This window comes from Corythoichthys intestinalis, chromosome 13 (genome assembly GCF_030265065.1).
Source record: "Corythoichthys intestinalis isolate RoL2023-P3 chromosome 13, ASM3026506v1, whole genome shotgun sequence".
NCBI classification, from domain to species: Eukaryota; Metazoa; Chordata; class Actinopteri; order Syngnathiformes; family Syngnathidae; genus Corythoichthys; species Corythoichthys intestinalis.
The window spans coordinates 50,294,659-50,322,089 of record NC_080407.1 but is presented as its reverse complement, the minus strand read 5'-3'; the positions used below and the strand labels follow the sequence as shown (position 1 = coordinate 50,322,089).

General features: G+C 39.7%; 1 protein-coding gene across 5 annotated transcripts in view; it reads left to right on the top strand.

Moving 5' to 3' along the window:
• LOC130928636 (neurexin-2-like) overlaps window positions 1-27,431 on the top strand; it is a 774,303-nt gene that overhangs the window by 703,763 nt on the left and 43,109 nt on the right. For all 5 annotated transcript variants that reach the window (XM_057855357.1, XM_057855358.1, XM_057855360.1 and 2 more), the window contains one exon: window positions 24,518-24,689. In XM_057855357.1, coding sequence (XP_057711340.1) covers window positions 24,518-24,689 — 172 coding nt within the window. The remainder of the gene's footprint in view (window positions 1-24,517; window positions 24,690-27,431) is intronic.

The following is a 27,431-nucleotide window of genomic DNA, read 5'->3' as shown; positions in this document are numbered from 1 at the left end:
CTAACAACACTCTGGCCACTCATTTTACAGATGTGCGGCACACTGGGGGGCAAGCTTTTAAGATGCGCTGACCTGTGTTTTATGGAGAATGATGGCACTTAAATGGTTAGCATCGGCCTTAATGTTCCCTATAGGAGCGTTCATGTATCATCGGATTGTGAGTCTCCTGCGAGCATCGTATTGTTGACAGAGCGAGGAGAGCGTTGGGGTGGGGAGAGCATCCATCTTTCCGTTAATGGCCAATGAGCTCTGCAGGAAGAAGCACGCTGCCCTTTGTCTCACTTTGCTCGATTACAGTACTTCCAGTGGACCTGGATTTCATCTGGAAATGATGGAAATGATCAAAGGTCGTAATATTTTTTGAAAAGACGTATTTTTCTTCCAAATGGAGAGAATTTCAGGCATAAACTTCACTATCAGTTGACGGGACACGGGGCTCAGGGCCGATCCGAAAGGGGCCTATTTTCAAAACCAAAGATGATCGTGACCTAAAACCAAAACAAGCATCTCCCTTTAGCTTATGAGTCTCCATGAGCAGCGACATCAAAAAAGATGGAAAGCCGTTCCCTATTTAAATCCTGATTTTTTTTTTTTTTATACAAGTATAACAAAACTTAAAATTGCTATAAAATTCTCAAATTTTACGCTGGATGCAGAAAAATTACCAAATGCAGAGGTAATCACCTATATTTTCAGAATCAATAGCAATATTTAACACAAGTTTTTGCCCAAAATAGCACTAAATTGCTGCCTACTGCCCGAAGTTAGCTGGGATAGGCTCCAGCACCTCCGCGACCCTCGTGAGGAATAAGCGGCATGGAAAATGAATGAATGAATGAATGATAAAAAAATTAAGTTTCATGTTTTCAACAGCTACTAAATCAATTTTCACATAAGATTCTTAATAGTTGAGGAAAGCATGCAGAGTCATCCTAATCTTTCGCAAAAAATATATATCTATATATAATAAAACTTATTTAGGTGGAATTACGCTATTGTGTAGAGATACATAATCCAACATGGTAGAAAACACTTGTAAATAAATATTTAAATTGCGGAATTTCTATAGATATGAAGGTAAAACCGTCTGGATTTTTGGTTCAAAAGCAAAAAACGGGTAGTTATCATTTTACGTAAATAGTTCAAGCAAAAGTTACAGTAATGTGTAATCCAACATGGCGGCCATCACAAAATAAAGTGCTTGTAAATAAATGCTTTAACCGCAAAATTTCTAAAGATATTTAAGGAATCTGACCTTTTCGCGAGATTGCCGGAATCATGCCAGCTGAACCGCCGGACCCTCGCTGGCGCAGCTCCAACGACGTGGGCCGGTGAAACTTCGACAACCTGGCCAAAAGGCCAAACTCCGCACACTCACCTTAGTCTTAACCCCTTGTACTGACTCCATTTTGAAAGCTGGAAAAAGGCTTCAAAACACAAGTTGACAATTTATTCAGGCCGACAATGATCAAATGGCAAGGCAAAACAGCAATAGACCAAGGCGAGGAGCCAGATTGGTTCCAGGGTCACCATATCACAAGTCAACAAAAGATTCCCCAGAAAAATGACAACGATTAGTTAAACATTCAGTCTTTTTGAAGGCTCTCGCGTGGCAGGCTTTGGGCAGGAAGAATGGTGTGTTTGGGTGTTCTTCTGTTGCAGATTTGGGCGATCAAGTTCATGTGTAACCGTTGCTGGGTCATGGTCAATAAGGCAACTGAGGTGGGAGGTTCGGCCAACCTCAGTGTCTGAGAGGTGCTGAGCTATCAAGCATTCTTTTTGTTATCAGGTTTTCCTTGTGGTTGTAAAGGACGTCCCGCTATTTGTTCTGGACTGTCCTGAAGAGCTGATTGTGGGATTTGTTGTTGCAGACGTGAGCTTGTAGATTTCTTGCCTATCACCTGGTTGTCAGCGTCAATCTTGGTCAGTCAGCTGCATGACGCACGAGTTTGGCTTCCGTGGTCCGAAGGCGTCATGTATCTTTGTCCTTATCTGCACATTGTCTTGGCGCTGCAAGTTCTAATCATTCCAAGTCCAACATATTCTGCTTGTTTTTCTTCACTATGATATAAATGCTATTTATTTTATATTGGGTGTCTTGGAGTAATACAAACACTTTAACGGTAAATACGAGAATAGATGAACGTAAAACAGTCTAGATTCTTGGCAAAAAACAAGTAGTTATCATTCATTTTACGTAAAGTTAGACATATTTTATCCATTGATTGCTTTTTTTTCTTTTTCTCATAACGTTTCAAAGTGTATGCATGGTGCTATTTAATATGCTTTTATGCAGTAAATCCTTCATCCTGTTTCCTCCTAAATCCGGCATTAGAACGCAGCGTGTGTTTGAGTTTATCACAGCAAAGCAAACTCATCGTTCTGCCTGGGTTGGCCCCCTATGGGAAGGCGTGGCGCAGTGTCTGTGGGAGCTGTCTTGTCAACTGATGTGGAGTCTCTCAGGATCCCAACAAACAACTTGACTGAACTCTAACAACAGTGTTTTCCAACCTCCCATCTTCAAATCTATTTGTTTACAGCAGACGTGGTGGAATATTGACTTTGTCAGACAAGTGTCAGCCTGCAGCAATACTAAGAGGAAATCACCCGAATACAAGGATAAACACCTGTGAGGAACAAGGTGTGGATCGACCCAAATACAAGGAAACAGGGAGGCCAGGCAGGGTGTAGGAAATCTCAAATATTTTCTTTTTTTACCTGTCCTGTTCAGCTGCTTAGATGGGATGAATAGGAATCTGAGTGTCCTTATGGTCTGAATTGCCTGGGGCGGATCCACCCGGGTGGCATGCAGTTAAAGACAGGCTTGCCACCCCAGTTGCCACATAGTTGGCAACAATGGAGGATAAATAATAATAATAAAAAACAACCGCCAGTCAATTGTATTTAGATTACATTACATTACATTGTATAAAGCAAAGTTTTTCTAAATCAGCTTGTAAATATCAACAGGGCCTTTTTTGTAGTGTCTACTCATTATTTCTTAGCAAACTCTGATTCAATACGTGTATACGTACACAGTTGGTCCCCAGGTTACGAATTCCTACGCTGGAATTCGCCCTTAAAATTAGTCAACCGGGCAAATCGTATCACTCTCATGTTCAAGTGAGTGAATTTCCTACCTTGAGATGCCTTCAGCCCTTTGGCTTAGCGTCGACCCTCGGCGCACAGACGCCGAGATGACGCCAGTACCTCAAAAAAGGAGGCCGTGCGCGGATTTACCGTAATTTCTGGACTACAAAGAGCACCTGATTATAAGCCGCACCGGCCAGATTTCACGAAATATTTTAAATAAATCCACGTATATGCCGTACCAGCCGCAGGTTTCCATAGCTTAACATTAGATATTTACATAGATGTTACACAGAAATATTTGATTAGGCAAAAATATATGGTTTCGTCTGAATGCTTCAAAACAAACTAACTATAAAAAAACAGGTCACTACATTTGCAAAGATACATAATCTACCTTGCCTTCTAAACTTGGAGCGGATGAAAACCTGTTAAAAACGGTTAACAGCTAGCGCTAGCTCTTATATAGCAACTTTGTTGGAGAAAACTGTGGCAATAAAGTCCTCCGAGTGCCAGTTGAGAACAGCTAATCAACGCTAGCATCGCGTTTTCTTATCGTAGCAAATAGTGGATGAAATCCATTTAAAATTGCTCTTTTGTAGCAGGATATAGTCATAGACTTCATAATGTAGTGACGGGGCGCGGGGCCGATTCATAGGAGGCCTATCTCCGTCAAAGCTGACTGAGTGGAAACACAGAGCTTTTTCTGCTAAAAATTCTTATGAATAAATGATTAAATTCCTGAATTCTTTAAAGATATGGACGGTAAAACAGTCTCGATTCTTGGTTAAAAGCAAAAAAAAAAAAATGTGCGGGTAGCATTTATTTTACGTAAATATTGTGAACTATGAGGCTAGTCAGTCAGGAAATTAGCAGTCGCCATATGTAAACAAAGAGCTTTTCCGTTAAAAAGTCTTGTGGAAAAAATGCTTAAATTCTTTAATTCTTTATAGATATCGAAGTAAAACAGTCTCGATTCTTGTTTAGAAGCCAAAAAAATTGTGCAGTCAGCAAATATTTTACGTAGATATTGCGAAGTATAATGCCAATGCTGTAGCGGCTATTTTCTCCCATTGGCTTTTTTCACGTTTCATAATGCATGCATGGTACAAAAAATATAATAATTACCTTGAATCCTCAAACAAATCACTCCTGAGACAATCCTTCCTGTACACCTTTTGTACTTTTTCAACCAAAATCGGGCGTTAGATCACTGCTAATAAATGAAGCGGAGTGTGAGACGGCCCCCTTCGGGAAGATGTGACACAATGAATGGCGAATGTGTCACGTCAATACATTATGAAGTCTATGATATAGTATCGGATGGAGCCATATTCATCGATAAAATCCTGAGTTTTTGAGTAAGTCTGACAAGCTTCTGGTAAGCTTTATCGCTGCTAGTGTAGCTGCTGAGAGCTATGTCAGGGCAAAATTTGGAAAGCCATTCTTTTAAAATACGTCTAATTATCCATTTATGAAAATATGAAGCTCGTTTGTTAAAAATAAATAAATAAATAAATAAATTACTGGTTCCGTATAAAAGCCACAGTAGAAATGCTGAGAAAAAAAGCGTCTTATAATGAATGAATGAATTAATTTATTGTCATTGTCATCATCAAAATCATTGACAGTTTCAGAGTGTGGAATTTTGCCCGAAAGAAAGACGATGACAGACAAAGGAAAGACGGGAAAAGCAAATGCTTATCGATACCCGTCCCCCAAAAGCCAGGGACGCACAGATAGCATATTTATGTTAAGGTCCAGTTATAATCTTTTTTTTTTTCTTCTTTTTTTTTCATTTTTTGGTTTTCACATATCGTTCAAAAGTCATTGATTGATAATACGGTAACTAGATGTCAACTCCGCCTTTAGGTACTCCGGGTGTATTGCAATCCGGCTCGAAGGACCATTAAAATTTCAAGTTCAAATATGAATCCTTAGGAGGACATTTATAAATGTTGCATAAAATAAAGAGGGAAGGCACTCAACTTTTTGAAGAACTCGCCGTCCGAACTAAAACAAAAAACTGATCGGGACTCGTAAGAATAGTCGACGCCAAGAAGAGAAGCACTCACAGCACCTGTAGCAGCATGAGGACAAGGAAGTGGGACCTGACGCCATTATGAACTGCAGGACGGCGGTGACGCTGCTGCCGTTTTGTTAAAAAAAAAAGAAAAACAACATGTAACTAAAAAACTTTTCAGTAACAAAATTGTCATACACATCAAAACCGATTGTGTTAGATGTCTTTCGAATTTTGTATTAAATCGAACGCCTTTGTATCGAATCGTCGCGGATGGTCGACACAAATGGAGCAATTCTGAAATGACCCTTGTCCCAAAAAGTCAGACCTTTACAAGAGACAAAATTGCGTAAAACAAGTGTTTTTAACGGCTTTTTTGTTGGCGTGCGCGAGCCCTTGTCATATCACCAGTTGTGACAAGTTATCACGCTCGGCAAATTGTTCCTCTTCACTGCGATGAGCACAATGAGACAAGATCCTGTTTTGGCAGCCTGGAGGCTGAACATTGAGCTGTCTATGGACCATTACCTCTGCTAGATCCTTGTCAGGTGTGATTGTTGATATTGTGGCAAAAGGGTTGTTGTTGTTGTTTTTTTTTACCCTGACATTATTTGTATTGCAATCAGTTTTGCTTTGTGTATTAGCGTGATGCTCGTGTTGCGCAGGCCGGTTGCTACGCAAAGACAAGAATGAATATAAATGTAGACATTTATCTAGCACATGAAGAGCCATTAACCACGCAGCCCTGTTATTTATACACATAAACAGGATGTCATCCATCTTTACGTTCGTGAGAGGCGGGACCGACAATAACAATTAACAGGGGCCATCTGGGTCATTGTTTATGCTAATTGGGATTTTGCAGTTGTGAAAAAGAAAAAGATGGAAGACCTTTAGTGTAATTTGTTGTCTGCGTCACATTTGGAAATCTCTTGATTGGAGTCATATCTTTGTTTTGACAGCAGCGGTTTGATCTTACACCCTGAAAAAAGGTTTTTTTAATTGGAGATGTCTTCAAACGAAACGCTTAACTCGTATTTCAGTTGTTTTAAAACCAATTGGCTGCTCTTTCAAAAATATGAAAGGTTTTTGGTTTTTATGTTCTTTTGTAATCAGCCGTAGAATATTTGAATGATAAACATCACTTCTCACCGTCCTACGAAGGTCTTTAATTAGACCGGAGAAGCGCAAGTTTCTCGTTCTTTCCTGGCAAGTTCTTCTTCCTTCACATTTTTAGACAATGTCTTGACACATGCCCAATTAGCCAGTGCTCATATTGCATCTCCAAGCTAATTGTGCAAGTGTGATCTTTGTCAAGCGCTAACAAACTGTATACACTCAGGCGCGCTGTCAGCTAATTAACAGCAAAATGAGCTTTTCCATGGCTTTTACGAGTGAGGTTTACCACTGTGTCATGTCTCAATAAAATCCTGAAAAGTTCAGTGACACTTCAGTATTTGGCATCCTTAAAAGAATTTTTCCCCCCCCATTTTTTCAGGCAACCATTACCTTAATGTCCAAACTGTTGTTTTCTTTTGGACACAAAAGAAGAAAAAAAAAATCCCCAAATGTTTTGTCAAAATTTGTGATGTTGATGCCCCATTGACAATCAAACTTGCTCGACCAACCTTTTGAAGGTTGATAATATTTTGTCAACATGTTCGGATAAACATTCAACAGTAAAAAATAAAGACTGAATCGTTTTATGTTTAACAATTCATCACAAAGGGGCTTGGTTTGCAGGCATAAAGTGGGCATTTTTGGGCTAGGGGAGGGTCAAACAGAAAGGTAAGATTATGCACTGGGTTCTAATATAGTGTTTATGTGTTAAAATATCCCTGCTTTGTCTTAGCTTGGCATTGGCTTCCAAAAAATGTCCACTCGAGGGGTCTCGTTTATGCTCATCGCACCTGGGCCCTGCTCACATTTGTTCCGCCTCTGCCAACTATTGTAAATTTAAATTACAGTGGGGCAAATAAGTATTTAGTCAACCACTAATTGTGCAAGTTCTCCCACTTGAAAATATTGGAGAGGCCTGTAATTGTCAACATGGGTAAACCTCAACCATGAGAGACAGAATGTGGGGGGGACAGAAAATCACATTGTTTGATTTTTAATTTTTTTAAAGAATTTATTTGCAAATTATGGTGGAAAATAAGTACTTGGTCAATACCAAAAGTTCATCTCAATACTTTGTTATGTACCCTTTGTTGGGTATAACGGAGGCCAAACGTTGTCTGTAACTCTTCACAAGCTTTTCACACACTGTTGCTGGTATTTTAGCCCATTTCTCCATGCAGATCTCCTCTAGAGCAGTGATGTTTTGTGGCTGTCGATGGGCAACACGGACTTTCAACTCCCTCCGCAGATTTTCTATGGGGTTTAGATCTGGAAACTGGCTAGGCCACTCCAGGACCTTGAAATGCTTCTTACGAGACCACTCCTTTGTTGCCCTGGCTGTGTCTTTGGGATCATTGTCATGCTGAAAGACCCAGCCACATCTCATCTTTAATTCCCTTGGCTGATAGATTTTCACTCAAAATCTCTCGATACATGGCCCCATTCATTCTTTCCTTTACACAGATCAGTCGTCCTGGTCCCTTTGCAGAAAAACAGCCCCAAAGCATAATGTTTTCACCCCCATGCTTCACAGTGGGTATGGTGTTCTTCAGATGCAATTCAGTATTCTTTCTCCTCCAAACACGAGAACCAGTGTTTCTACCAAAAAGTTCTATTTTGGTTTCATCTGACCATAACACATTCTCCCAGTCCTCTTCTAGATCATCCAAATGCTCACAAGCAAACCGCAGACGGGCCAGGATGTGTACTGGCTTTAGCAGGGGGACACGTCTGACAGTGCAGGATTTGAGTCCCTGGCGGCGCATTGTGTTAGTGATAGTAGACTTTGTTACTGTGGTCCCAGCTGTCTGTAGATCATTCACTAGGTCCCCCCGTGTGGTTCTGGGATTTTTGCTGACCGTTCTTGTTATCATTTTGACGCCACGGGGTGAGATCTTGCATGGAGCCCCAGATCGAGGGAGATTATCAGTGGTCTTGTATGTTTTCCATTTTCTAATAATTGCTCCCACAGTTGATTTCTTTACACCAAGTGCTTTACCTATTGCAGATTCAGTTCTCCCAGCCTGGTGCTGGTGTACAATTTTGTCTCTGGTGTCCTTTGTCAGCTCTTTGGTCTTGGCCATAGTGGAGTTTGGAGTGCGACTGACTGAGATTGTGGACAGGTGTCTTTTATACCGATAAAGAGTTAAAACAGGTGCCATTAATCCAGGTAACGAGTGGAGCCTCGTTAGAAGAAGTTAGAATTTGACAGCCAGAAATCTTGCTTGTTTGTAGTTGACCAAATACTAATTTTCCACTCTAATTTGGAAATAAATTCTTTAAAAGTCAAACAATGCGATTTTCTGTTTTTTTCTCCACATTCTGTCTCTCATGGTTGAGGTTTACCCATGTTGACAATTACAGGCCTCTCACATCTTTTCAAGTAGGAGAACTTGCACAATTGGTGGTTGACTAAATACTTATTTGCCCCACTGTACATACGAAATTTGCGAAGTAGGCTAACCAAGCACTAATGAATATGTAGCAGAAAATCAGTAATATGAAGCCTCATTTTTAACAGATGGCCAAATGTCCTCCAATTCTGTAACAAAACGATATCAGATTGATCCTTCACCCTCTTTGGAGGTTTGACGTTGTCAGGAGGATTAAAAGGACAACACTGCAGCGGGCCCCCGATTGTATTCTTCTTATCCTTGTTAGCTCAGTTTAGCGCGGTGCAAATATTAGCCCCGTTTTGTTTGGCGGGTTTCACTGCAGCGAGCAAATTCTGAAATGCAATCGTCATCTGACAATGTGCAAAAGGGGAGAAGTAGGACGTTTTTAGAAAGCACTTTGGGTTGGACTTTTTCAGTCCAGATCACATACGCCTAGCGAGAAGAGGAAGATTTTGATTATTTAAAAGGGCTTGCGCTCTTGTTTTTGTATGCGGCGGAGTGACAGCGAGCGAGATGGAGCAGGCAAAAGTAAATGAGGCAAGGCGCGCGAAACAATAGAGACGGCAAACACTTTCTTCTTGATTTCCCGCAAAGGTCACCGTCATTCCTTTCCATTTCAGCCACGCGCTAGTTTTTGAAACGCACATCTGGCTCTCAGCGACGTACATAGAAAGTTACGCCATCAAAGTGGAATAGTGCACCGCAGATGAAATGCGACAAAGAAGCAGGCCTTTATCTCCCACCTGTGCCGTGCTCCCGAAAACAAAATAGCGCTGCTGTTTACGCACTTAAAGCCTGTTCTTTGTCTTGTTGACTCCCAGGAGGCACCTGCAATTCAAGTTACAAACACACGCAGAGACACCCACGCGAGTTTGGGAAGTGAGTGCGCTGGCAATTATTTCGAATGGGATTGTACACAACCCGAAGATAGCAGTGACTCTTGGCAGTAGTCATGAATGAAAATGGAATTTGGGAAGCTGTTGAGTTTTGAACTGCAAATTAATTACACGGGATTATGAACAAGATAAAGAAAGTACTTCAGGCTGGGTGTTCATGTGGATAATCGCTCTGGTGTGTAACTACTTTTCATTATTTTCCACACTTTCTTTTCGCAGTTTGAAATAGTTGCTACACCTGCTGTACAGTCGCCTGACATTCAAAGCAAAATCTCAATCAACAGAATGTAGGATGGAGTCCTTGTGTCATTATGATCTTAAAATAATACATAGCTGATTATTGGGACTGTGCAAGTGCATATCAATCCCTACTGAACAGAGAGGCGATTGCTCTAAACATGCAAGGCAGTGTTGTTTTCCTAAACAATGACGGTAACAAAAAGATCCCGTTTTGCACTTGGTGCAACCAAGACTTTCATCATCGTCCTAGCGACACCTACTTTGTTAGAAAACGACGAGCGAAAAATCGGGCTTCTATTTCTGGTGTTTTTTTCTAGCTCAGACTTGACATCTGGCACTCTAGTTTCTTTCCCGACTGAGCAGCGGGTGCCACTGAGTCCCGCCACTGTCACGAAGCATGGTCTGTGGCTTTCTATTCTACTCCCAGTCGATAGTAAATTTTGAAGAAAAACACAACATCTTAGCACAAAAGTAGCATTTAGCTTGTGGTGCTACGATTGCAATAGTGCTGCAAGGATTAATCGATTAACTCGAGCTATTTATCAATAGCAAATCAGGAAAAAAAAACAGCACAAAAATAGCATTTAGCTTGTGGTGCTACGACTACGATAGTGCTGCAACGATTAATCGATTAACTAGAGTAATCCGTCAATAGCAAATATTGAAGAAAATACATCTTAGCACAGAAATAGCATTAGCTTGCAGTGCTACGACTACGATAGTGCTGCAACGATTAATCGATTAACTCGAGCAATTCATCAATAGCAAACCAATTTCAATACAAAAACATCTTAGCACAAAAATAGCCTTTAGCTTGTGGTGCTACGACTACGATAGTGCTGCAACGATTAATCGAATAACTAGAGTAATTCGTCTATAGCAAATATTAAAGAAAAAACATGTTAGCACAAAAATAGCATTTAGCTTGTGGTGATTAACTCGAGCAATTCATCAATAGCAAATCGAATTTTTAAAAAATCATCTTGCACAAAAATTGCTTTTAGCTTGTGGTGCTACGACTACGATAGTGCTGCAACGATTAATCGATTAACTCGAGTAATTTGTCGATAGTAAATATTGAAGAAAAAAACATCTTTGCACAAAAATAGCATTTAGCTTGTGGTGCTACGATTACGATAGTGCTGCAAGGATTAATCGATTAACTCGAGTACTTTGTTAATACCAAATATTGAAGCAAAAAACATCTTAGCACAAAAATAGCATTTAGCTTGTGGTGCTACGACCACGTTAGTGCTGCAACGATTAATCGATTAACTCGAGCTATTTATCAATAGCAAATCAAGAAAAAAATAGCACAAAAATAGCATTTAGCTTGTGGTGCTACGACTACGATAGTGCTGCAGCGATTAATCGATTAACTCGAGTAATTCGTCGATAGTAATTATCGAAGAAAAAAACATCTTTGCACAAAAATATCATGTAGCTTGTGGTGCTACGACTATGATAGTGCTGCAACGATTAATCGATTAACTCGAGCAATTCATCAATAGCAAGTCGGAAAAAAAAATCTCAGCACAGAAATACCATTTAGCTTGTGGTGCTACGACTACGATAGTGCTGTAACAATTAATTGATTAACTCGAGTCATTCGTCGATAGTAAATTTTGAAAAAAAAAAAATCTTTGCACAAATGTAGCATTTAGCCTGTGGTGCTATGACTACGATAGTCCTGCAACAATTAATCAATTAACTCGAGTAATTCGTCAATAGCAAATCTTGAAGGAAAAAAAAAAAACATTTTAGCACAAAAATAGCATTTAGCTTTTGGTGCTACAACTACGATAATACTCCAACGATTAATCGATTAACTCGAGTAATTCGTCGATGGCAAATTTTGGAGAAAATAAACATCGTCCTATCACAAATGTAGCATTTAGCTTGTGGTGCTACGACTACGATAGTTCTGCAATGATTAACGATCGATTAACTCGAGTAGATCGATTAGTAAAAAAAGATTGGAATTAAAATTTGCTGTTTCGAGTATACCTTTAATTAAAGTGGCGTTGTGATAGTTTTTTGGAAAGTGTTTGCATTTAGTTTTATTGATTTGGGTGTATACACTGCCCACTAGTGGCAACAGTGAATATGATATACTGTAACTCATTTCACATGACTGAATCCAGCCATTTTATGTTAAGTTTTTGTTTGAGCTAATGTTTTTTAATGCATTCATAATTTAGTTTATAGGTATATTTAGCTGTTTTATGTGGGAATATGTGTTTAAACCATTCTTTAAGAGCATTGTAAAAAAAAAAAAAAGTTAGCCTTTTATAGCATTTAAGCTAGCGGACTTTTGCTATTTAAGTTAACCAGTTGTTCTTTTGTTGTACTTGATCCTATTTTGTTAAAAAAAAAAAAATGTTATACCGTTTGTGGCTCAGCTTAGGTATTTTAATATTTTATGTTCCTTATCCAATTACTCGATTATTCGAACTAGTTCATCGATTAATCGACTACTAAAATAATCGATAGCTGCAGCCCTAGACTATTAGCGCCGAACTGATGAATTGAGAAGGTGCTGAGATGAAAAATGAAATGATAAATGGCTGTTCAATGGACAAGAAAGCCAGTATTTCTATTACTTTCAACAAGAAAAAAAACTAGATATGCAAATTTCAAAGATGCCAAATACATCTCATGCCATTGTCTTATTTTTAGCCTTTTGTGCTCCGCACTTTGCATGTAAGCATATAGTGAATTACGAAAGTGGTTCAGGGCAAAGCTGCATCTCTTTCACTGCAAAATGGAAAGCAGGCAGATGGATAACATGTTATTAAGATGGGGAGATGTCGGGCAGCGTCAAGGTGACTGGCACAGATCGCGATCACATACAAATGAGTTGGCTGGCTTGAAAAACAAAGAAAAAAAAAGCACCGAGCTTCTCGTACCCTCGTATTTGCAACAGGACTTCATAGTTTTCAGGTGATCATACCGACAACCGGGCCACGTGGCCGTCTCTGCCGTTTCTTACATAACGCCGCCGTTCCAAAATGGAAGATTAGCCCCATGCTGTTCCGCCGGCAGCCGACGCTGCAGCTGTTGTGCGCTGCGAGGCATCGTGGGTGCGCGCTGACAGGATGATAAGGCGCACGAGGCCAGAATTACCCTCGCAGAGGAGATGCAGAAAGGCGATATGACACCAAGACGTCAGGTTCAGTGAGTGCAGTTGGGATGGCTGACAAAAATATTAATCCCTAAGAAAAGCATTAAATCCTGTACTGATTTGTTCTATTGTTCAGAAAGTTTCAGTGGTCATCAGTGGTTATGAGATAATACAATACACAATTTGCTCCACCTTCAATATTTGCATTCATCCCAAAGCACAATAAAACCCAGAAGGATCGTCAAGGTTTCTTTCTAGCCCTTGGAGCACGTTGCTTTTTCTCTTTCGTGGACGCACACAATACATCCTTATCCTCCTCATTCTTATTCCATTCATAACAGCGACGTGCGCAAGGTCGCATTTGAAGATGGAAAGATGCGAGTGAAATGCAAAAAAACCTGAGTGACAGGATCTGTTTTCTCTTACATTCAACATTGAAAGCCCACATGTGAGTAAGAATATAACATTTCCACGTGGGCATTATCTGACACCTCCAACCCATGAAGTGGGTGCTTAGAAGCGGTTGAGACCATGGACTTCACTATTAGTTGACGGGAAAGGGGGCTGATCCGTAGGGGGCCTATTGCCAAAAACATAAATTTCAAACATTTTTAAAACCAAAGCTTCTAGTCACCTAAAACCAAAACAGGCACCTCACTTAGGCATTTATGAGTCTCCAATAGCAGTGAAATCAAAAAATTCAAAGCCGTTCCCTCATAAATTCCTGATAAATTATTTTCTATATAAGTACAACAAGACTAAAAATGGCTATAAAGTTCAGATTTTACGCTAGAGGCACAAAAATCACCAAATCCAGAGATAATCACCTATATTTTCGGGATCAATAGCAATATTTAACATATGCGTTTTTGCCCAAAACAGCAACTTAATTAATTTTTTTATTTAATCACAAAACAAAGAGCTTTTTAAGTTGAAAATTCTTGTAAATAAGTGCTTAATATGCTACTTACCTTGAATCCTCGTATTTGGGTGTATCAGCAAATGGCTCGCAAAACGAATACAAAAGGCTCGCAAGACGATGACCCAATTAAAAGTTAAAAAAAAAAAAAAAAAAAAAAAAGGACGACACTTTATATATTGCTATATGTGCTTTGTGACCATCTCACGAACCTCCGTAAAGTTGCCCCCATATCAGACGCAAATTTATATGAAAATGATGTCAATCGTTTGTGCTGCAACGGTTTTGTAGATACAGTATTATGCTTTTATTGAGATATTAATTTCGAGTGGTAACCTCACTTGTAGTTTTTCCTTAGCTTAGCTCCCGCGGCTAATGGAGCGTACCAACTCTCTTAATAACAGGGGTGTCGTAACAACTAGCACGAACGTAGCACAAACTAATGGCACCACTTCGGAACCAATTTGCAATAAATGAAGGGCTTAGAGGGACGTCATCACTCGAAATTAATATATCAAGCCCCCCAATTCTAAGCAAAATGAACCCGAATTTGTTTGCGCTACGCTAGTGCTAGTTGTTAGCACACACCTCTGTTATGAGAGAGTTGGTACGCTCCATTAGCCCCGGTAGCTTAGCTAAGGAAAAGCTACGAGGGACGTCGCCACTCAAAATTAATATCTCAATAACATCATAATACTGTACAGTGGGGCAAATAAGTACTTAGTCAACCACAAATTGTGCAAGTTCTCCTACTTGAAAAGAATCAGAGAGGCCTGTAATTGTCAACATGGGTAAACCTCAACCATGAGAGACAGAATGTGGGGGGAAAAAAAACAGAAAATCACATTGTTTGATTTTTAAAGAATATACTGGATTTCCAAATTAGAGTGGAAAAAAGGTATTTGGTCACCTACAAACAAGCAAGATTTCTGGCTGTTAGAGGTCTAACTTCTTCTAACGCGGTCTAACGAGGCTCCACTCGTTACCTGTATTAATGGCACCCGTTTTAACTCATTATCGGTATAAAAGACACCAGTCCACAACCTCAATCAGTCACACTCCAAACTCCACTATGGCCAAGACCAATGAGCTGTCGAAGGACACATGAGACAAAATTGTAGACCAGGCTGGGAAGACTGAATCTGCAATAGGTAAAACGCTTGGTGTAAAGAAATCAACTGTGGGAGCAATTATTAGAAAATGGAAGACACACAAGACCACTGATAATCTCCCTCGCTCTGGGGCTCCATGCAAGATCTTACCCCGTGGCGTCAAAATAATGACAAGAACGGTGAGCAAAAATCCCAGAACCACACGGGGGGACCTAGTGAATGATCTACAGAGAGCTGGGACCACAGTAACAAAGTCTACTATCAGTAACACAATGCGCCGCCAGGGACTAAAATCCTGCACTGCCAGACGTGTCCCCCTGCTAAAACCAGTACATGTCCAGGCCCGTCTGAGGTTTGCTCGAGAGCATTTGGATGATCCAGAATAGGACTGGGAGAATGTGTTATGGTCGGATGAAACCAAAATAGAACTTTTTGGTAGAAACACAGGTTCTCGTGTGTGGAGGAGAAAGAATACTGAATTGCATCCGAAGAACACCATACCCACTGTGAAGCATGGGGGTGGAAAAATCTTGCTTTGCGTCTGTTTTTCTGCAAAGGGACCAGGACGACTGATCTGTGTAAAGGAAAGAATGAATGGGGCCATGTATCGAGAGATTTTGAGTGAAAATCTTCCATCAGCGAGGGCACTGAAGATGAGACGTGGCTGGATCTTTCAGCATGACAATGATCCCAAAGATACAACCAGGGCAACAAAGGAGTTGCTTCGTAAGAAGCATTTCAAGGTCCTGGAGTGGCCTAGCCAGTCTCCAGATGTCAACCCCATAGAAAATCTGTGGAGGGAGTTGAAAGTCCGTGTTGCCCAACGACAGCCCCAAAACATCACTGCCCTAGAGGAGATCTGCATGGAGGAATGGGCCAAAATACCAGCAACGGTGTGTGAGAAACTTGTGACGAGTCACAGAAAACGTTTGTCCTCCGTTATTGCCAACAAAGGGTACATAACAAGGTATTGAGATTTTGGTATTGACCAAATACTTATTTTAAATAAATTCTTTAAAAATCAAACAATGTTATTTTCTGTTTTTTTTTTTTTTCCACATTCTGTCTTTCATGGTTGAGGTTTACCCATGTTGACAATTACAGGTCTCTCTAATATTTTCAAGTGGGAGAACTTTCACAATTAGTGGTTGACTAAATACTTATTTGCCCCACTGTACACTGTAATATTTACGTAAAATAAATGCTACCTGCACGTTTTACCCTATTACGTCCATATCTATAAAGAATTCAAGGATATAAGCATTTGCTCTCAAGAATTTTCACTGGAAAAGCTCTGTTTGCATATGGCGACAGCCGCATTGACTGACAGGCTAGCATCGTACTTCAACATATTTACGTAAAATAAATGCTACCTGCATGTTTTTTTTTTTTTCTTCTTTTAACCAAGTTTTAGGTCCATATCTAGAAATAATTCAGGGATTGAACCATTTTTTCACAAGAATTTTCTACGAAAAAAGCTCTTTGTAATTCCACTCAATCAGCTTTGACGGCCACGCCAACAATGCAGGCCCCTTATTAGTCGGCCCCCGTGTCCCATGGATATAATTATGAAGTCTATGAGCTATGAACATGAAACTATCTGGATTCTTCGTTAAAAGCAAAAAGAAAAACGGGCAGTTATCATTCATTTTACGTAAATCTTTCAAGCTAAAGTTAACACTAATTTTTTCCATTGATTTATATATTTTTACACAACATCTCAAAGTGCATGCATAGTGCTATTTAATATAATAATTACCTTGAATCCTTGACCAAATCACTCTTGAGACACTCCTGCCTGCTTGTATGTACTAAAACGTTCGTCCTGTTTCCACCTAAATCTGGCGTTAGAATGCAGCATGTTCGAGTGTATCGCAGTGAAAGACGCCACGACACTCTGCCTGGCCCTGCCTCCTACGGAAAGCTTTGGCTCAATTTCTGTCGGACCTGTCTCATCAATTGATAGTGAAATCTATGTTGAGATGGTCCCCCCGTCTTGGAGAAGCGCGGTTTGCCGCCAAATTAAAATATTGACACCCACTCACCCCAAATTCACACACTTCCCGCCCGCGTCGGGAAAATCGTTAATGTTGCAGAACGCAAACACTCATCTGCCGAAAGCTGACGAGTGAGTGAGTTTGACTGATATTTACGGTTTTAATAGCGCGGATTGAATTAATTCTCCTGCCAAAGGTGTTGTGATTATTCTAAGCTGCCTAACGTAATGAAGATGATCCCGTGGCATTCCCGCTCCATATTTTTTCCCCCCCATTCTTCCAGCTAAAAGGTCTCAATCATTGCAATTCAATTTTGAAACATATGTGCCTCGCTACTCCCCCCTGCTGATACTATTCATATTCATGTCCCGGGATCAGTATTGGATTTCCTCGTGCCCGGGCAGAGAGACTGCAGGCGGTGAGTTCATAACATAAGTCTATTGATTAAGTGGCTCCCGACTGTAAGCGAAGAGCACTTTGCTATTTAAGATGTTCAGCCCTCATTGCAGAGTGAGATCATTTGTTGTCCATCAAGCAGTGCTAAATGGGGAACTGTCTCGGTGGGCTCCAAGGGCTGACTTGGAGATGGTCACAAGAAGGAGTCATGGTATATCGCCTGTGAAGAATTCCTCAAAACTATGTCATTTTTAAAATTCTACAAACAAATATCACCGTAAAGTATCGTCTATTCAGCCATACAGGAGCTTCTGATTATCTCGTATTTGTGTGTCAGTTATTTAAACAGCTAACTCAACTGCTCTTTTGAATCTTAAGATGTTTTGCAATTAGGCCTTGTTCAGACTGGCAGCCAAAATTCGATTTTTAGCCCATACAGATTGGAACTGAATAGCTCTATTTCTGGTCTGGACAGCCGCAAAGCACATACAGTGGGGCAAATAAGTATCTAGTCAATCACCAATTGTGCAAGTTCTCCTACTTGCAAATATTAGAGAGGCCTGTAATTGTCAACATGGGTAAACCTCAACCATGAGTGACAGAATGTGGGAAAAAAAAAAAAACAGAAAATCACATTGTTTGATTTTTAAAGAATTAATTTCCAAATTAAAGTGGAAAATAAGTATTTGGTCACCTACAAACAAGCAAGATTTCTGGCTGTCAAAGAGGTCTAACGAGATTGAAGGGGAAAAGATATCGTCATCGCACACACCATATAATTGTTTGCATTAGTCTAACACATACATATGGTACAGGTTCTCGTAGGCACCGTCTAACTGTCTGCATTACTCTAACACACGTAACATAATTAATCAGGAAATAGTATCATTTTCATATTTACGGTAGGACTACACTACTAATATAAAATAAATAGCCCACCATAGTTTAATGAGAAGAAATAGAACAGATACACAATGATCACAAGATTGACGCACCAACTCTTGCAATCAGCTCTCCCAGCAAACTCCAAGGACAAAGCGCTTTGTCCTAAAACAAGTACAACCCCTACACAGTACAACACCTATCCGCGCACGAACCTAACCCGCCCGAAACCGGCCACAGAGGGGAAGACGCCCAAAAACGCCTTCGACACGGCCCGCTTCAGCAAAGACTTTAAAAAGACTGGACACTGAGATAACACAGATTTTTGCTGCTCGGAAACATGTAGCCTTGTTTTGGATCCAGAATTGTCCCGCCGTCGTCTCTTTTTGCCTTGTTTTTACCATTGTCGACGAATAAATTGTCAACCTGTTTTCGGTGAGTGTTCTTCAAGCTTTTGAAACATAGAGTCAGTACAAAGGGTTAAAATAATAAGAGGACGCGCGAGGTTCGGCCTTCCCGGTCGGCGCGCGCGGGGGCAGCATCGGCAGAGCGGCACTTTGTTCGGCCGTCGCTGTTGCCGTGCACCTTGGCCGGGGGGGGGGGGGGCGGATTTCAACAAGATCTAACGAGGCTCCACTCGTTACCTGTATTAATGGCACCTGTTTTAACTCATTATCGGTATAAAAGACACCTGTCCACAACACACAGTCACACTCCAAACTCCACTATAGCCAAGACCAAACAGCTGTCGAAGGACACCAGAGACAAAATTGTAGACCTGCACCAGGCTGGGAAGACTGAATCTGCAATAGGTAAAACGCTTGGTGTAAAGAAATCAACTGTGGGAGCAATTATTAGAAAATGAAAGACATACAAGACAATCTCCCTCGATCTGGGGCTCCATACAAGATCTCACCCCGTGGTGTCAAAATGATAACAAGAACGGTGAGCAATAATCCCAGAAAATCCCTGAACAGCTCAAATAGGATTTGATTGTCCGTGACATCACTCAATGCTGGATGACACCTCAGATGTTGTCTAAACAGGCCCAGATCTGATTTGGGCACTTGCTAAAAACATAGTGTGAACAGTCGGCCCTAAATATCTGATTTGAGGAGGAGTCCAATTAGAATCTGATATGCGTGTAGTCTGAACAAAATGAACTCGTCAGATGTTGGGATTTGACTGTCCGTGACGTCATTTTGTTGGATGACGCCTTCGTTGCCACAGCAAACTGTCAGGTGTGTCAATAATGTGGCCCAGTCTGAACAGACCCAGATGCGATTTAGACACTGTCTGAACACTCAGCCCGAAAAATCCGATTTGAGTAGTGATACAGTTAGAATCAGATCTGATTGCAGTCTGAATGCAGCCTAAATCCTTTGACTCAGAAATCTGATTTTTAAAAAATTTTTTAGCCTATCCAGATTGAAACTGGATCACTCTTTTGAAGTCTAACCAGACACAAAGCAGAAAAATCTGATTTTTGCGAGGTGGATTGAAACCAGTAGTTTCATATCAGATATGGGCAAGATGCTTCTAAGTCTGAACACCCCAGATGGGTTTGACGGTCCTTAACGTCACTCTATGCACTGTCAGGTATGTCAATAATGTGGCCCAGTCTGTACAGGCCCAGATGCGATTTGGACACTTGGTAAAAGTAGTGTGAACAATCAGCCCGAAAAATCCAATTTGAGTCGTAATCTGAATGGAATCAAATATGCCCCCAGTCTGAATGCAGCCTTAAGCCTTTGACTCAGAAATCTGATTTTTCGCCCATCCAGATTCAAACTGGATTGCTCTTTTGTGTAGTCTTAACAGTACCAGAGCACAGAAATCAGATTTTTGCAATATGGATTGAAACCAGTAGTTTTACATCAGAAATGGTAATGTGTTTGACTCATATCAGATGCTTCTAAGTCTGAACAGCTCAGATGGGTTTGACTGTTCTTGTCGTTACTCTCTACAGTTTCAGGTATATCAGTAATGTGGCCCAGTCTGAATAGGCCCAGCTAAAAGTAGTGTAAACAGTCAACCCTAAAAATCCAATTTGAGTAGTAATCCAATTGGGATTAGATATCCATGCAGTAAAAATGCAGCCAAAAACCTTCAATTCAGAAATCTGATTTTTAGCCCTTTAAGATTGAAGCTGGATGGCTCTTTTGAAGTTTGAACAGTTCCAAAGCACAGAAATCTGATATTTGCAAGATGGATTGAAACCTGTAGCTTCATATCACATATGGATAAGATCCTTCTCAGTCTGAACACCCCAGATAGGTTTGATTGTCCGTTACTTCACCCGATGCCAGGGGTTCTTCACCGGTGTTTGATCAAACCCCAAGGGTTCGGTGAGGAGGACTAAGGGGTTCGGCGAAGGTAAAGAAACTCAGAGCCCTATTTTCGTAATTTACGGGCTGATTCAACCTTTTAACTGCGAGTCCTCAGTCTAATGGGTGGAACTGGTTTGCTCAGTGGAAGGCTGACTTGGTATGAGGGAATACAACAGACCAATCGGCACAGTGGTCTTAAATTTTGACCGGTTTATAAAATATGGTTTCAAAATGAGAAGAATAATGGGAATTTGCTAAATTTTTAGCTTGCTAGCTTAGATATGTTGGTTTTGAATTTAAAAAAAAAAAAAAAAAAAAGCTTTATCATCTAATTCCGAAGGGTTCGGTAAATCCACTTGTGAAACTTGTGGAGTTCGGTACCTTTAGCAAGGTTAAGAATCACTGCTCTATGCAGTGTCAGGTACTGTATGTAAATAATGTGGCCCAATCCGAACATGCCCACATCCGACTTGGACACTTGCTAAAAGTAGTGTGAACAGTCAGCCCGAAAAATCCAATTTGAGTCATAATCCGATTGGAATCAGATATGCCTGCAGTCTGAATGCAGCTTTAAGCCTTCGAATCAGAAATCTGATTTTTTTAGTCCATCCAGATTCAAACTGGATTGCTCTTTTGTGTAGTCTGAACAGTCCCAAAGCACGAAAATCTGATTTTTTGCGATATGGACAAGATGCTTCTCAGTCTGAACAGCCCAGATGGGTTTTGACTGTCTTTTACATCACTCTATTGTGGATGACATGCAGTCTGAACACTGCCTGATTCACTCGTATCTCTCATATCCAGTCAGAGATTCTCAAATATTTGAAGTTTTATATACAATCGCATCTCTGATCTGATCTGTAAAAAAGCCAATGACCATTGATCCCGCGGATGCAATCTTACATTCTGGTGCTAAAAGCCTGTGTCCAAGGCCACTGAGAAGCAATAGTTGTATCTTTTCCCAGCTCACCGACTCTAGTTTGATAGAAAATCAAGCTCGTTAGCTTTCCATCATAGATTCCACCGAGGCATTTAGCGGATGTGTTGGCGTTGTTCCCAGCATCAGCTGACATCGGATCCATATAATGGAATACTGCCACTGCATCTTTTGAATATTTTGACCTTGGCTGAATAATACTGACACTTTTAGCAGCAACAAATAGGTTTGAGGATGCATATAAATCTGACTGTGATGTAACTGTTCGTACAACCTCTGCGCCAATTCCTCAATTAACTTACTCATTGTTTCTGTTAGCATCACGCTGGTTTATTTGTCTTTTCTTTAAAAATAGCTAACAGGCCGTGAATAATGGCGAAGCGCTGCGAGGGAAACCTGGCGAATAATTCACCTTAAAATACAAACATACCGAAAGCAGCGAATAAATGTACAAGAACTTGAGCCAGGGACACAGTGGAATCAATCAAGTTGGATTGCTTCCTATCTCCAAATGAGCTCGACCTTATGCGTGGCAAATAGCGACCTTATTGCTCATCATCTCATAAACACGCAACCTGGAAGCTCTTCCGTTTCCACGGCTCCGTAAATGGATTTAACCTTTACTCCGACTCCTAACAGGACATGAGGAGTGTAGCGCGTGTGTGTTAGCAAGACTACACTTTGGTCCCTTCAATTGTGTATGAGAATGCTGATGCGTGGATTCGACAAATCCGATTTGATTACTTCACGGACTGAAGATTCGTGCAATCAGATTTGAGCAGCTTTCAGTGTGAAAGCAGTGAGACTGAACAAAAATAAAATAACAATTGTTATTATTACCGGATTTGACTTTGGCTAGGTTCAGACCGGATTTTTCGGGTTTTTCCGACTCGAGTAAGGCATTAACTCGACGGTCTGAACGGGACAAGTCGCATAGAAGTGGTCCATTTCAAATCTGATTTGGGTCACTTTTGTATGTGGTTTAAATCTGATCTGGGCCACGTTTTTCCAGAATGTGGCGGTGGTCTGAACTGTCAAGTCTCCCAAATCGGAATTCATGCAGCAATTACGTCAACAAAAAGGCGAGAGCGGCGCATTAGCGTTAGCGCCTAACTTGAACTCAGCTTTTAGGCAGGAGGCGGGCTTGACCAAAGTCATAAAAATTATTTCTGTGCGCCAAATAGGCAATATTTCAGAATTGCTTACACACCGGAGTCGGGGCAAACTGCACAGTGCGTGCATGCTCTCTTTCAATCCATAGAAACTAAAGACTAAACAGGGATTTTTAATGTCTGTTTTTTGTGTCGTCTTTTTGGAAATCAAAATATGATCACCCTGGAATGACGTACAGCCAGCATTTGTAGTCATTTGTTTTGATGCTTCTGTGCATGCGGTCAGTTTGCTCAGCGCGTGTTGGACTGCGAATTAGTGCGCATACGTAATACTTAATATAGATATCAGAAAAATAAACGAAATTTTCATCAAGACCTGCAGTATGAACCTAGCCTAAGAGTTGCTAAAACTAAAAAGTATTGTACAAAGTATTGTTCATAGGGACGGTATGGACATAACACTTCCAACTTGCTCAAATTGTCCTCACCAATCTTTAAGCAACCTTATTTGCATTATGTAATGACTACAGTTATATCAATAATTTAGATTATCTTCCGATATGATGTAAGGATAGACTGACTTGACAAATGTATATTTGCAGTCTATGTAGACTTTTTTTTCAAATACTCATACATTAATCATAATCAAGGTAAAAGGTTTTTTATGTTGAGTTTAGCTGTGCTGTTGGACAAAAACAGTAGTGTTTTACCTATTTATTATTATTATTTATTAATATCTATTTTTGTTATTCCCTGACTAAGACGTTTTTTCAGTTATGTCTAATCATAGACTTCACTCTCAGTTGACAGGACAACGGGCCGATCCGTAAGGGGGCTTATTTTCAAAAAAGTAAAATTAAAATTTTCAAAACAAAGGCCACTACCGACCTAAAACCAAAACAGCCACTTCCCATAGGCATGTATGAGTCTCCATGAGCAGCAGCATCAACAAATTCAAAGTCGTTCCATCATAAAATACTGATTTTTTTAAAAAAAATTTTTATATATGTATAACAAAACTAAAAATGGCTATTAATTATCAGATTTTACGCTTGAAAAACACCAAATACAGAGATGATCACCTATATTTTCAGGATCAACAGCAATATTTAATATATCTGAAGTTTTTTGCCAGAAATAGCAACATAAATATGTGTAGAGATACAAAATCCAACATGGCGGCCATCACAAAATAAAACTTTATAAGTTGAAATTTCCTGTAAATAAATGCTAAAATTGCGGCATTTCTAGATATGAACGTAAAACAGTCTACATTCTTAGTTAAATGCAAAAAAAACACACACAAAAAAAACGGGCATTTATCGTTCATTTTGCGTAAATTTTCAAGCAAATTTTACGTTATTTTGTAATCCAAGATGGCAGCCATCACGAAACAAAGAGCTTTTTAAGTTGAAAATTCTTGTAAAGAAATGCGTCAATCATGGAATTTCTATAGATATAAACGTAGCAGTCTAGATTCTTGGTTAAAAGCAAAAAAATGAGCAGTTATTCATTTTACGTAAATATTTCAAGCCAAAGTTACACCAATTTTATCCGTTGATTTTTTTTTTTTTCCTTTTTTTTCACGTTTCAAAGTGCATGCGTGGTTCTATTTAATATAATATTTACCTTAATTCATCGACCAAATCACTCTTGAGACACTCCTGCCCATTTATTTTGGTGGTAACACAAGCTAGCAACAGTCCATTTTCTGATTGACTGTACATTTGAATGAAAACAGGACATATTTGGGCTAGCCTGCAGTAGTTTTTGAGATGAGCAGAAGACAAACACAAATCCGATAGACACATTGGAATTTAACAAAGGCATGCGGAAGTCTTGAAAATGAAGTTTTCGACCACTTTACCGATTTCTCATAATATCTCATATCTAATATTCTCATCTCTAATATCGATTGACAATATATCCTTCATCTATCCATAGGAAAGGGGAAGGGTCGGCGTGATCTTCAACGTGGGAACGGACGACATCGCCATCGAGGAGAGCGCGGTGATGGTGAGCGACGGCAAATACCACGTGGTGCGCTTCACGCGCAGCGGTGGCAATGCTACGCTACAGGTGGACAACCAGCCAGTCATTGAGCGCTACCCCTCAGGTAGGGACTGTGCCCGTCGTGTGAGACGTTGTCAAAAATGACTCATGGATGGAAAGCATTTTCTTTGGGAGAAACACAATAGAGGGAGAAATGGCGGAGGTTCATTTGCTTAGTGCGCCAAATTGCCTTCAACAAATGAGATAAACACATAGCATGGCCTAAACTGTACACCTAGGTATTTTAGCTCTGCTTAAAAAAATTAAAAAAAATTTGTGCCTTGCATGACGAAATTTGCCCCAAAAGTTACATTTTTTCATTTGAAGCAGTGTAATATGCAATTAATCCAATGCAATTCGGTTAATATACAGTTTTGTAATAGATCTGGAGTTGAAGTACCATTTTAAAGACATTTTATTAGTTTAAAAAAAAACAACAACACAAAAATGGTCCCTTAATTAACATTATTTATTGCATTTTTAGACAATAACTAATGTTTAACATTATAACATATTCACATAATCCCTTATCTAACATTAATTAGTATATTTATTAACATTAGTAATGCATAACCAGACAGTAACTAAACTAATGGTTCAGTACCATTGAAAAAATAATATAATGCAAAACCTAAAATTTAATTCACATATACATTAGTGAATTAATAAACAGTATACTGGTCCCAGTAAGTGAATATATTCTTCCAAATTGTGAAACATCGCTCTGTGAATCATTGAGTGCTACAAACCTAACTTTACCTAATATTCATCTTAAAATATACGTACAGGTGCCTCCTAAGTTTTACTTAACTATACTTAACTACTACTGCAGCAAGTCACTATCTTGGCAAGCCGCCTAGGATCGGTTTAAAGACACTGCTGATCAGCTGGAATTGGATGCAAGTACGATGTCGGGAACTCATCCCACAGCATAAAACAATACTGTTTGGACCCTTATTTTAAAGTGTAGAACATGTGTCCCTTAACTAAGAATTTATAAATGCTTATGTGCCTCCCCTTAACCATTATTAACCCTTACTGAATGCTTTTATAACTATTATTATAAAGGGGACCACATGTAACCCTTGGCCTAGCAGATAAACTGAACCAATCAGAGTTTAAATGAGTGAAGTTGAGCAATCGCAACCAAAGACTTGTACATATTTTATTGAAAACAATTAAACATTATTCGAGGTGACATCTTAACTTCAACGGTTGCATGCAAAAAATACACTTTGACACTTAGCATTAGTAACTGTATTAACTCATGTTTATTCATATACTAATTCATGTTTGATAAGGGATTATATGAATTATTATAATGTTACTTAAACATTAGTGATTGTCTAAAAACACATAAACTTATGTTAATTAAGGGACCCTTATTGTAAAGTGTTACCAAAAAACACTAAATAATTGCACTAGGTGCACATACAGTATTTTCTCCATAAATTGTCATTTGAGAGGCCTGAAACGCCAAGTAACCTTTGCAAAAATTATTTTGTACTTTAGATGGCCTTTAAAGGGAACCACGGATAGAAAGACTCGTAGTTCTTAAAAGATGAAGTTAGTACGAGTTAAAATAATTTGATATTAAAACCCCTCTTGATGTTTTTGTTTTTATACAATTTTTAAAATTAGTTTTACTTGTACGCCGCCATTATGTTGACGTCGAGGGCGGTGACTTGTCTACGCTGCCTGGCTTCCAGAGTATGACTCTAGTAACATAAACATGTCATCTGAACCCACAAGGAACTTTAATGATCATGACAGCACTGTCAATATTTCCCAAAAACAGCAGCAAATGCAAAATGAACAGGAAAGACTGGTTGGGATGAGACGAGAGTAGGACAAAACAGGTGTTCTGCCAAAATGTCCTACAGGGTAAAACGTCCTACAAGATGCGAATTAGACACCCAAAGTACTACCGTACGCTTTCAGCTTGTTTTGTTTAGATGCATACAGGCAGAACATATTAAAGACGGCTTAAGAAAATGCTTAAACATAGTAATATCAAATAAGGGTGGTTAAAATACGCTACGAGACTAATGTGGAAAACACAATGCTTAAAAGTATGAGAGGGCAAGACATGAAAAAAGTATTTTGAGGCTTTGAAAAGGTAATAAAAGACTCAATAAAAACACAAAAAGTAAGTACTCGCCACACGGTGTGCACGTGTTAGACGTCTCGCCACGTAGAAAGGAATTTCAGAACACCGGTAGTGTTCGTCTCGTGACAATGACAGCTGCGGACTCCGCACTCTGGCATGATCAAGGAAAAAAGTAACACCATAAGGACCATGTTTTTTTTGTTTTTTTTTTAACATCGATAGTATGTGTATTGTTTATCGATCTATGAGCTGCAATCAGTAACTCAAGTCCTCAGATGAAAATCAACAAATTTGTTACAGTCTGCAAATGTGGAACCAATGTAAAACGCCAAATAGCAGACAAAAATAGCAGAGATTGCGTACAAGGGTTTTTTGAACACACACAAAAAAAAACACATAATCTCGAAAAGGGAGACGAAAAATGGTCCGTGACGGTTGGTCAGGATCAATAATAAAAAAAAAAAAATGTTTAAATGAGGGAAAACCGCGGTGAGAGGCAGACAAACTGACAAAATCTTGGCAAGCCGCCTAGGATCGCTTTAAAGACGCTGCTGATGAGTTGGAGTTGGATGCAAGTACGACGTCGGGAACTAATCCAACAGCTCTGTTCCAAAACAATCTGAGCAGCAGCAGAATGGGACAAAATCATGCAAGTCGTCATACTGGCTTCGCTTGCTAGCTAGCACAGCTATTCTC